This window comes from Canis lupus, chromosome 18 (assembly GCF_048164855.1).
Source record: "Canis lupus baileyi chromosome 18, mCanLup2.hap1, whole genome shotgun sequence".
NCBI lineage: Eukaryota > Metazoa > Chordata > Mammalia > Carnivora > Canidae > Canis > Canis lupus.
This window is the reverse complement of record NC_132855.1, coordinates 40,971,270-40,984,022: the sequence shown is the minus strand read 5'-3', so window position 1 is coordinate 40,984,022 and position 12,753 is coordinate 40,971,270. Positions and strand designations below refer to the sequence as shown.

General features: G+C 36.9%; 1 protein-coding gene across 6 annotated transcripts in view; it reads right to left on the bottom strand.

The window, feature by feature from the left end:
- Positions 1-3,214: 3,214 nt before the first annotated feature.
- The window catches only part of SGCE (sarcoglycan epsilon), a 68,389-nt gene continuing 58,850 nt past the window's right edge, over positions 3,215-12,753 (bottom strand). For 4 of the 6 annotated variants that reach the window (XM_072784122.1, XM_072784123.1, XM_072784126.1 and 1 more), the window contains 3 exons: positions 6,375-6,418; positions 5,462-5,496; positions 3,215-3,507 (listed from right to left, as the gene is read on the bottom strand). In XM_072784122.1, coding sequence (XP_072640223.1) covers positions 3,457-3,507; positions 5,462-5,496; positions 6,375-6,418 — 130 coding nt within the window. In that variant the 3' untranslated portion in view covers positions 3,215-3,456. The remainder of the gene's footprint in view (positions 3,508-5,461; positions 5,497-6,374; positions 6,419-12,753) is intronic. The other 2 variants (XM_072784124.1, XM_072784128.1) reach the window with 1 other exon arrangement.

Genomic DNA, 12,753 nt, shown 5'->3' with positions numbered 1-12,753 from the left:
CTGTCATTTGACAAAAACAAAAACAAATCCCCAGAAAACCACAAAACATCAGAATTAGCCCCTTTCTTTTACTGAACACCACTTCTAAAGTATCGACATACCAACAACTAGTTTTTTTATCGCCTAAATAGCTCTTGAATCTGTCCATTTCTCACCACCTTTTGCATCTTTAGCCTAATCAAAGCTATTATTTCTCTGATTGCCTTTAACAGCCTACTAGTTGGTCTAGCCATACTCACTCCACTCACCTACTCTATGGAAGAGCTGGATTGTATAAAAATGCAAGAGATGACATCATAGCCCTCCTCCTTAAAACCCTTCAGACTGGGATCCCTGGGTGGCGCAGCGGTTTAGCGCCTGCCTTTGGCCCAGGGCGCGATCCTGGAGACCCGGGATCGAATCCCACGTCGGGCTCCCGGTGCATGGAGCCTGCTTCTCCCTCTGCCTGTGTCTCTGCCTCTCTCTCTCTCTCTCTCTCTCTCTGTGACTATCATAAATAAATAAAAAAAAAACCCTTCAGACTTTACTTGTCTGCCTTTCAAGTCATGCAATGGCTTGGTCCTGCTTAACTCTTGGTTCTCACCCTCCTCCACACTTTCCCAACATCTTCTTCCTATTGTCCACACTCCAGCTGCACTGGACTTTCTGATAGAACTCTGTATTTACTACGATCTCTTCTCCCAATAGAATTTAGATAGATATTCTCTTTTCTCCACCTCAAATACTCTTTTTCACACCACTTCATCTAATGAGTTTTCATTCCTCCTTTTGATAGCACAAGCTTCCTTAGGAAATCTTCTCTGACCTTGCAGACTAGGGCAAGTACTCTGTGATATGTTTTTATATCACCAATTATTTTCCCTCATAGCATTTATTACGACTGCATTTTGACATTTATTGGTATGACTACTTGATTAATGTCTCTCTTTCCCACTACAATGCAAATTCCACATGGGCAGAGCCTGTGCTTTGTTTGGCTTACCACCATATCCTCAGAGCATGACTTGATTCACATTAAGACACTGGGTATGCAATAAATAAGCAGCTAGTAAGGGCTCTACAAGATATCCAAATTGCATATTTCTGCAGTTGTTCCATCAGATAGTGGCTTGTTAGAAAGTTTTTATCCATCCACTCAATTGGGTATAGTCAGGACATAGGAAGTGATAGCTCTAGTCCTGCACCATTCATTGATCCCAGAAGCCACACACCTCACCTACTTGCTATATCTGTACTTGGAGGCTCTGGCCTTAATGCTGTTTTTTAATTATTTTCTGAATAAGTCTCTTAGCCTCAAATTTAACCTTAACATTTGCACCTAACATTCTTTTCTATCATCATTGTAGACTTATAAAGATGTGAACTTTTATAAAGAGAAGTCATAATTTATTGGGTGACTGCCCCTTGGAGGAAGGAAAATTCGCAGACTTTTAGGGGGTATTTGGAATCCAGATCTGAGTTTTTTGGAATTTCTGAAGGTGCTGACAACAATTGCAGTTGATTTTTTTAGGGTAAAGCCTTACTGTGGCCAACTGAGAAAAGGTGTTCTAATTTAAGTTCGTCTTTGGGATCCCAAACTTACCATATACTCTTTTGCCCACACTGAGGGTGTTTATTTGGGATAGAAATCTTCAGCATGGAGCAGAATGCCCCCTTTTTGACCCATAAAGTAAGGACTACTAAGATAGCAATGACCATTAGGAAACTCTTTGAACTCTTCCTCGCCATCAAAATATCAAATCAGAGGCAAGATCACTTTTTCAGAGGCAGAGATTAAGGCAATTATCACCAATTTGTGAGATGCTGATTGATGATTTTTATCCCATTCAATTCCTTAATATGGTCAGTGCAAAAACCAGTGCTAACTCCATCTGCATTTTCCAACCCTCACAGTGGCCTCTTTCCTAGAACAGATGAATCAAGTTCCTAACCCTTGATCTGTAGTTCCTCATTTGTGGATCACATATTATTATTCCTGCTCACTTGGACTACCAAGCTCCTGCTCACTTGGACTAACAGTTTTATTTCACTGGACGGAGCAATGTTTGTTAATTCTCTGCCACTGTGTCACAATCTAGTTATCTGGAGTCATGGCAACCTTTCCTCCTAGGACTTGAACTGACCCAGTATATTTACAACGTCAAGCTGGTAACTCCTGAAGAATAGCAAGTGGCAACCCTCTATGTGTTTTGGGAAGGAATAAAAATATAAGATATCAAAGAACCTACACCCTTTAAGAAATCAAAGAACCTATACCCTCTGTTAAATCCCAAAAAGGAGACAGTGGGGGTTGGGGGGGTAGGGGTGTTTCCGATGTCAAGGACATGATAGAATGCCTAAGTGAAAGACACATTGTTGCATACAATGCTAACAGGGATTTTTTTTAGATTTCAAATCCCGTTTATATAACATTTGTGTGTCCTCTGACCAATTGACAAGTAACACAGATATCTACCCAGAGAAGAGAGGTTTTCTAGCTGGTCTAGTCTACAAAAGTGGCCCTGCGAGCTGGTCTGATAACCAACCACATTTTAACCAATAGTACCCAACATGTATGAGGCAGACCACTACGGTATGAGGAAAGCCTTGAGAGTAGTGTTATTACAGGGGAACTCAAGGTATTGGGAGCTAATTCATGTCACCAACAGTGGGTAACTATTCTCTTTTTTGAGTAATAGCTCCCAGCTTGCTTCTAAAACCAAGTATCTGATTACAGAAACAAGTAATTAGGGGATTCCTGGGTGGCTCAGCGGTTCAGCGCCTGCTTTTGGTCCAGGGTGTGATCCTGGAGTCCCGGAATCGAGTCCCACGTCAGGCTCCCAGCATGGAGCCTGCTTCTCCCTCTGCCTGTGTTTCTGCCTCCCTCTCTCTCTATGTCTATCATGAATAAATAAATAATAAAATCTTTAAAACAAGTAATTATGCAGCCTGAGCCATCCTTCATAAACTAGGTATCATCAGATCCATAAGCCATAAAACACTCCAAGAAGTAGTATATAAAAGAACAGATTAAAACATGCCACAAGGATCACAGTATTATTTAAATGGATTATTCACCTCCAACACAGAGAGTAGACATTTTCCATATTTATAGAGCGTGCTTACTGAAATCTTACTGAATAAAGAATGACCACATGAGCCTGTTCCTAGCAACAGAAGATTCCTACTATAGAGAAAGCAATCAAATATTTTCTGAAATAAATTTCACCCGATATTAAGCTTCATTAATAATATTTATTTTAAAGGTCCCTTTTTATTGTAACAAATATAAAGTCATCGATGTTTTACAAATTGTCAAAAATGCTTTAAGTACAAAAAAAATACATTAGTAAAATGAAAGTTACACAGTGTTATTTGCTACATACTTAATACTGTCAACATGCACACCATATGCCAGAAAAGCTCATGCATTATTGGAAAAGAGAAGAAATTAGATATAACACCTATGCTGTCTGATTACAAATTCATTGCTTCGGTCAATTTCCTTTCTTCAGGGATACCATTTACCTGCAGTGTGGAAGAATGAACATAGGCATGACTTAGGGCATGGACACTTTTAGATTTTGAGCAAAACAAAGAATGACAAGGAGCAATTTTCTATCTTCTTATTGTACTCTAAAAATAATTATGTTGACATTATTTCTCTGCACTTTGTTTTTTGTTTTTTTAAAAAGGAAAAATTCTAAATTGGTCCTCTCCTTCTTGGGCCAAAGCTGTAATGGTTTGTACTTCTCAGAAGGAATGGTCTAAAAATTCCTCCCATAATAAACAAAAAGAATGAGGTTGACTGCGGGATGTATGACTGTACCTTTTAATCGTGGCTTTTTAGAAAATACCGTGTAGGTTGGAAGGGCAAAGAAAATGAGAAAACCTGAAGGGGCATCAAACCGAATGGCTTGGGCCACGTCCAAAAGCCAGTGCTATTGTCAGCTTGTAACTGCTCTATTATCTCAGCTAGCGCTTAAGTCCAGGATTACAACACTGGCAGCTAGTTCGTTTCTTAAACTTTTGGTGATCATTAAAAAATAAAATAAAATAAAATAAAATCACTAACTCAATAGAACAAACTTCAAAATATACTCTTCCCTGACAAATTCCATATAAGTAGCTACAAATAAAATTACTTGGTATCCAAGAGACAAACCTTGTGCTTAAATTATCTTCATAAAAACAAACAAACAAACAAACAAACAAACAAACAAAACAAAAAAACAACTGTGACCTTGCACAGTGGCTTGAGGTGCTTGGAAAAGGCAAATTATTATTTCATGATAATCATGCACAAGTGTGGTTGCCTCTTTGTGGTCCTGGGAAGACCAGGAAGGAGTGACCAAAAAGCTGTTGTAGCTGTGAAAATACATAAATAGCACTAAATCCATGGATGCGTATACATAGCAAAATAATCGAGAAACTGAGAAACAAACTACTTTTTTCATTCAAACAGAATGGGAATTAGGAATGTAACCTGCCCATTCAGCTCTTCTCTCCAGGAGGCATAACTCTATTTGGTTGTACATTTATCAGAGGCAGAAACACGACAATCTATCATAATTACAAAAATGCTAGGGTGGTCTCTCTCCCTTTAGCACTTAGATACTTCGGGAACTCATCGAAAACAACAGTGACAAGAAGAAAACAACCAAGAGGAGATAGTGCACTTTAGTCAATAATGTGCTCCAAATTACAGAAAAATATAAGAGAACAAGGAGGTAATAGGCTATCGTATTAACTAAAAAAGGAGATCAAAGCTTCCTTGACTCAAGCAAAATGCCTGCTCCCCAAAATCTGTTTTAGAAAAATAATCTAGAAAATTGAGTTGAACAACCTAAAATTCCCCTAGGGAAATTCTTTGGCTCTTATCCCATTTGCTCAGGCATAAATTGTCCTCGTAGTTGAAAATGCTGCCTATTACTAAAAACTAGCACACTAACAAGTCTACTTGCTGAAAATCTATACCACTATCAAATATGTGTCTCTAATATCATCTACTCAGGCTTATTTCCTCTAATGGGGGGGATAAATAAAATCTGGATTTTGAAAACACAAATTATTCACTGTTTTGCTAGAAGCTGTCGTCTCCTACTCACTCTTTCCATGAAATAGTTAAGAATCAGAGGAAAGGCATATTAGAAGAATTATAAGTTTATGAATTTAATGAGGGAAATACAGAAATATTCCTTTAAAATTTTTCCTCTTAAAAAAAGAAAAAAGCCATGCAATTAGTGGTTAACAGGGATTTGTTTTTGTCTTTGCTCTTTAGGTAACAGATATTTATAACAAAGTTTGTTCCTTCATCAATCTCCTGAATGCTTACACAGTAGCACCACCACATCAATATATTGAACACCCTTGTTGAAACACGTTAGCATTTAATTAAAACAAGTGATCAAAACTATGGGGGGAAATTCTGATAAACATTATCGCATAATTAAAATCTGATGAACAACTTCATTATACTTGCCTCAAATCTTTGAAAAGTTGTCAAACGAAAATCTCCTTAAATTCCCGAAAGCAGTAATAGAGAAAATAATTTTTGAATGGAAACATCCAATAAATTTCTATATGTGTGCAAGGTTTTTAAGAGACTTACTTAATAGCTTCCCTACTACAATACCACTATTCATACTCAGAATTCCACATCCAACTTACATTTTTAAAACTTCTCTTGCTTTTCCAAGAGAGCCACAAAAGGCATTACTGGTTGCCTGGCAATTAGAACTAGGAATCAACCACTAATTAGAAGACAATCATGAATAAGTTATCTACTTGGTACCGAGATGAATGAAATAATTGGCTGTGGAAATTTTTTAGGGACACTTGAAAGAAATAAACTTGAAGAAAGCAAGTCTTAGGGAAATAGAATAGTCAAGGGAGAATCATCCGCCATCTTGTTGTCACTGGTCATATTATAACAGCTTTTTAAAGTGGCATTAAAACCAGGCCAACCATTTCTCATTTATCCCCCTGAAGCCTCAGTGATTAGTCACAATGGTTTCCTTTTGTAAGAGTCAGTTTCAAGCTGCTCACTTACTGAGACAAATCCTGGATGGGTCCAAGCTAAGAATCTTTCATACCAAGGGGAAAAACAGGGAGCTTCGCTAAAGGAAGGGGATTTTATTCAGTCTTCCTTAATTAGACAGGACCTCCATGGATGCTTTTGCTCTAAGATCCTTTACCCTATGTTTTTCACTCTGATGCCAATCCATCCAATAATCTAAGCTATTATTCTGAGGTTCTAACTCTGATTAAGGAAGGACACAACTGTTTTGCCTTACTTGATGAAGCTAAAGTTTCATCAATTATATGGTACTACAATTATCGTTCAGTCTGTTAGCTTCATACATCAATATATCAACATTACTTTTAGGACTTACCTGTAGTCTGCTGTTGGGGAATCTGAGTCTGATGTGGCAAGTTCCTAGAAATGATTGACATTTTTGAGTAAAACTTTGTTTACACACATACAGACAGTAGACATACTAGGATGAAAAATTTTATAGCTAAATAGATCCCCAGAAATCATCTAAGCTAGCAAACTCCCATGAGTTTATGGATGGGAAACCTGAGGTCTGACGAAGAGGAATTATATAATATTTGATAACATTCATAAAGCTCCACTAAATGCTGTGTTCTACCTCATAACAACCTACGAGGTAAGTATTATTTTTCCCAACTTACAGATAAGGAAATACCCTTAGAGGTCTGAGCTACATAGCTAAGAAGTGGTGGATAAAGATGTGAACCCAGGGACTCCAAGGCTTGCACTTGTCACTTGTACACTTTCAGACCCAGGTCTAGAACATCTGTACATGTTCACACGCTCTCACAGAACAACATACATACCCATCTTTATTTATTATGCCAAAGCTATGCTCTTCTATCCCTGCGCAGGAAATGACACTGGCCATCCACTCAACTGTACTAGTCACGATATAGAAGTCAGCAACGACCTCTCCCTTCCTTCAGTTCCCACATCCCAATCTTGGGAACTCTTGACAATTTTCCTCAATCTCTCTTTGAATCTGTCTTCTTTTTGACTTGTGTTGCTAACTTGGTTGAAGCCATCACTATTTCTCACTTGGAACTTTGCAACTAAGCTGAATTGTTTCCTTAGTCCCACTCTTGCTCCCTCAAAATCCATTGCACACATTGCTGTCAGATGATCTTCTAAGACACAATTCTGATTAAGTCATTTAAACACACATCATTATTTCCTTATGCCTACTTGCAAATTAAGTTTCAAGTTTCTTAGTGTGGGCCCAGAAGACCATCAATATATCTGGTCCTGACATGGAGCATCCCCTGACTGCCTGAAATAGAGCCACCGCCACCATGGCCACAGCCATCCTTTGACCCAACCAGTTCCCCTTTGTCCTTGCAAACTGAACTTAAAATTTGTTACAATGGACACAAGTTACTCTTATAATCTAAAACTATCCCACAAGCAATGGGTCAAAAATTGTAACCCATTACTTGTTTTAATTAAAAAATATCTCAAGTACCACATGTTCTACGCCTCCTCACTCTCCAAGCACTGCTTCTCCATTAGGTTACCATTTAGTATGGTTTCATACACATGCTGATTGTTGTCGTATTTCTCATCACATAATGTTTATTGGTCCCGAATGCCCTACCAGCAAGAACCTCTTATTTTGTTTAGTACCCCCAACACTAAGCATGCAATAAATAATGTTTGAATGAATATGTGCAGAAGGATACTTAGAAAGATTCACATAAAATACACATATTTATTAACATTCATATTCATTTATTTTCATATTTTGATATTAAAATTTGCAAAAATGTACAACTTAGATTCTGTGTGGAAGAAATTCCCTTGTTGCAGAGTAGAGCTAGATCCAAACCAGGAGTTTTCAGTTTTTTGTTTGTTTGTTTGTTTCTCTTCAGCAATGGAATTCCTTTTAATTGAAATCCTAAGCAGAACTTTTGATGTACAAAAGAGATAAATGTGAGGTTGCCTGGGTTGAAACAAGGGAGCCAGGAATTCCGCCTGCTTTGTTTCTTTTGCCCCACATGCTGGCCCCTAAGGCATTTCTAAGAAACCTCCAAAAAACAGAGTTTGAAAATCATTGATCTGAATCATTTCAGCCAGGCAAATATTATGTTCCAAATAAAACGATCTTAAGTGGAAAGCTATATATGCTAAATACTACTTAAACTCCTAAATTAATCTATAGAAATGTTAATGACTTTGAGTAATTCTTTAAAATTTTCAGCTCCATTTTAAATATATTGTTAGGGAAATAAAATCAATTCTAATTCAATTCGAGAATGTTACTTAATAATTCATCCAATAATTATATTCTTGTTTGCTATTACCTATCAACTCTACTTATCCTTGTGTGGCCTCATGGAGTATTTTATTTGCTTGTTTATTCTTTCAGTATCTCACACGATGTATTTATACTGGTTTTGATTATAGAAGTAAAAAGATAAATTTATAAACCACAGAGAAAATAAGTTCTAGATTTAAGGATGGGAAAACAAACATCTTTACTATAGAAGTCAAAAAGCAATTTCATGTGCCTTTGGGAAGGGGATATGAGTCTTAACTTCTCAGATACAACTAATTGGGCCTATATGTTCTACATCAGAAGCTATTCGAGCACACCTTATACACATACACCCTTCATTTCCTATCACCTCTAGCTCTACCTAGCCTATTAATGAATTAAATCAATATGCTTTGACAAAACAAAAATACTGAAGATGACAAGAAAAGCCTTTCAAAAGCCCTAAATCAAGGATGCCCCAAATTCAAAATCAATATTTGGCTGAAGTAGTTGGAACTCCCTTATTCCTGTTAGCCAGTCCAACTTACCCTTTGGTGGAACAAAGTTTGAAAACCATTGATCAAAGTCCATCTCCACCCTGTCATTTCTTCTCTAGCTCCTGATTTTTTCCTCTTACACTGCTGAACTGTGTAAATAGTAATGGGCTTGGCTAGGTTTGAGGAGAAATGGTTGGTTGAGAAAGCGCCATACGCAGAAGGTAACAAGAAATCCAGAGATCTCTGAGAAAGCAATGGTGTTACTTTGGTTTATGGATTTAAAAATACCTGCAGTGCATGTCCCAATTGGTTCGGTTTGAACGATGTACATGTGCTACACGCAATCTCAACTGAAATATAGATGAGTTATATAAGAGTGCTTATATGTGCAAACAGGTACTCAACAAGAAATCTGTGGAGATAGAGCTTCCCCCGCATCTCCAGGGTGGGCACACCTGACTCTAGTGTTTGCCCAAACCTGTGACTGCATATGAGCCTATGAATGTCAGAGTGTTCAAATATCCCTGATGGGCATACTTGAAGTGTGAATTCCATTTAAGAGTTGAAGGGAGGTACCTCATAAGAGCACTGCTTCAGGCATACTGGAGAAATTGCTATGAGTAACCAACTCTACTATAGTCAAGCAGACCAGACAGTGAGGAAATAGAAGCATTTCCATCTTTGGTGAAAGCACAAAACTGAAGGCAATTACACAAGGGAGCAGGGCTGACTTCAAATAGAAGTCCAATAATCCTTCAAAGAAAGGACCTCTATAAAGTCATAAAACTATTTAGAATAATTATGTTATTAATGTACTAATGGAAAGATTATTATGTGTAAACTGCATTACATAGAAAAAAGATTAAGAAAACTGGAGTTCCCTAAATTATTAGCATTAATTATTTCTTAATTTTACTACCATTAATTACATGCATTTAAATAGAAAATTATGTAAATTAGCCATTGCACAAACTTTATTCTTTAAAGAAGCAAAGGTAATAATGTGCAAATTAATAAATAAGTGATTTGGGGGGAGGACACGATTATTTATTATTTGTACAACCATTTTAAGGTAATTTGACATTCTTGGATATCCTGTAGAATAAATCTATGAGTTAGGTTGATGATTATCAATGCATTATATTCCTACTTGCTTGAAGACTCAAAAGCAAAGAAAGGTTAAATGATGTGCATTAAGACACCGAATCTGTGCCACATTTGAAAATAAATGACATTAGTTTGGCTATATAGAATAAATGACATTAGTTTGGCTATATAGAATACAAAACACTTCTCTTTAAGATTAGTATGGAGCCATTTAACAATAAGTAATATATTTAACAATAGTAGTATATGTTTGGAATTTCCCAATTACTTCAGCAAAATTGATGTTGCCTAACCCTTGAATTTTCTATAATTTTTTTCCATCAAAAATGCTGATTTGAACCCCTTACCACTTTTACTAAAGAACCAGGCCATTATTTGGATTAAGGAAGGAAGGACACAAAGAAATTGGAAATGTCAGTGTAACTTTTCATTTCAAAGCCTAATTTTAACCCAAATCAGTGTAGAACATGCATGGAACATAAATGAGAAAGGAGATATTCATTTATGTCTTTTAGATATTTTTCTCCTGTTTGCATAAAGCCAAAAGCAAATCTACCACAGCTTTAAACTGAAGCAGTACAAATGTATAGAACCAAAGTCCAACAAAGAGATACTGCATCCTTGCTGAATTAAAAAAAAAAAAAAAAAAAAAGATTTGGCTTCGAAATATCCTTGGCTGCTTGACACTTCTAGTCAACAGGAAACCATTACCTTGGTCCCCTAAAACATTCTCTTCAACTGATATTAACTTTCATTGAAACCTAATTTTTTATTTATGAAATTATACCATAGTTAGTTCTCATTATTACCATGAAGACAAATGGAAAAATACTTTAGACTAAAGCTAAAATGATTAGTTCGTATATCTTTAATTAGAAGACTGAATTCTAGTTTTATATTCGTTAATTTATAAAAGATTAAGCACGACCTACCTCCTGTTTTGAGGGAGACCCAATTACTCTGGATTAGATATTATGTTTAGTATAATGAATAAGGAAAATTTTCATATAGATAATTAAAATCATTCTAAAAATGGGTAGTTTCCCCTATTATTCATTACATAAAATCTTCTATTAAGATGCCTCTCACTCAGGGAAAATCGATTGATACTGATGTTGGTATGAGAAAAGAGTAATAAGGAGGCAGATCTACCCCCAAAAGAAACACATAATACATTACAAATTTTAGAATAAATTCTATTTTAGAGAATTGAATATCTGAAGTCCTCCAGCAATGTCTCCCATAAAAGTGCAAAATTAAAGTTTCCCAGTGGTTTTTAGTTTTTTGAGGTTCAGCATTTCTCTAGCTCATTTAGGACTAATCAGTACTCATCTCTCACTTCTCTACACCATTTTTCTCAGGCAGCTGAAGGAGGTGTGAAAAGTCTTGAAGCTGATAAGTATAAACCCACAAATAGTCCCAACACTCTAGATCAAGCACCTGGACTGCTCCCCTTTCACACTTTTCTTTTGTACATACCTCTTAGGGAGGAATAAGGAGAAACTGTTCCCCCTTTTAGAACTCTAGGTGGAAGGGTGTAAATAACAACATCGTCCCCACCTCTACCCCCAAAAGAAATACCAAGGTGGCTCTTCCAAATCCTGAAACCTAGTTCCTTTAATTATTTTATTAAGGAATTCTCAATCCTTTTTCCTGATCCACCTAACTCACAATATCCAGCAGATTCCAAATCCACAGAATGTTAGCTCTGGGATCTGCATTGTAGAAGCTACTCAGGTGACTGTGATCTGCAACTTTGTTTGGACAGAACCAGGCTAGCCTCTCTCTCTCTCTCAACATACCTTTTAGGACCTAAAATGCTATAACTTGGAGTTTGATTTTCTGCATGTAAATCATATCAAAGGTTTGTTTTCAAGGTACATCAGTCAATCTGTAATATATTTTAAGTTAAATCTTTGGTCAAAAACATAACCCTAATCACAACGATGACTCTTTGGACAAAGCAAATTTACTTGTAAGAATTACTTTATGGGGCACCTTGGTAGCTCAGTCGGTTAAGCATCCAACTCGATTTCTACTCAGGTCATGATCTGAGTAGGTTGTGAGATGGAGCCCTGCTGGGTGTGGAATCTGCTTAAAATTCTCTTTCCCTCTTCCTCTGCCTCTCCCTCTCCCACCCCCGCACCAATTGTGTGCACTGTAAATAAATAAATAAATAGATAAATAAATAAATAATTTATAAAAAGGAATTATTCTATAATGTAATCTCCAGCAATGAATGGTAATAAGGGGACAGGACCTAAAGAGACAAGTTTTTCTTACTGTTAATGGTAACATGTATTCACTGAACTGCAAAGATCATTGATTAAGTACAGATGCAAAAAGCCTGACTGTATCAGGGGGCAGGGAACATTCTACAGAATGTGTGACTACTACTCTTCAACACTGTCAAGGTCATGGGAACTGAGGAAGGTCTAAAAATCTGCCCAGATCAGAGGAAAGAGACATGCCTCGACAGAGTGTCCCTGACAGAGTCCTGGAACAGAAGGACATTAGGGGAAAAAAACTATAAAATCTGGGGCACCTGTGTGGCACAGTCAGCTAAACATCTGACTCTTGGTTTTGGCTCAGGTTATGATCTCAGGGTCCTGGGATCAAGCCTGCATCAGGCTCCACATTCTGCATGGAGTCTGCTTGAGACTCTCTCTCCCTCTCTCTCTCATTCTCGGCCCCTCCCACTCATGCTGTCTCTCCCTCCCTCTCTCTCAAATAAAATCTTTAAAAATAAAACTAATGAAATCTCAAATTATTAAATTAAATTAAAAAAATCTGAAGTCTGCTTAATAGTAAAGCACCAATGCTATTTTCTTAGTTGTGACAAATGTACTATGGGG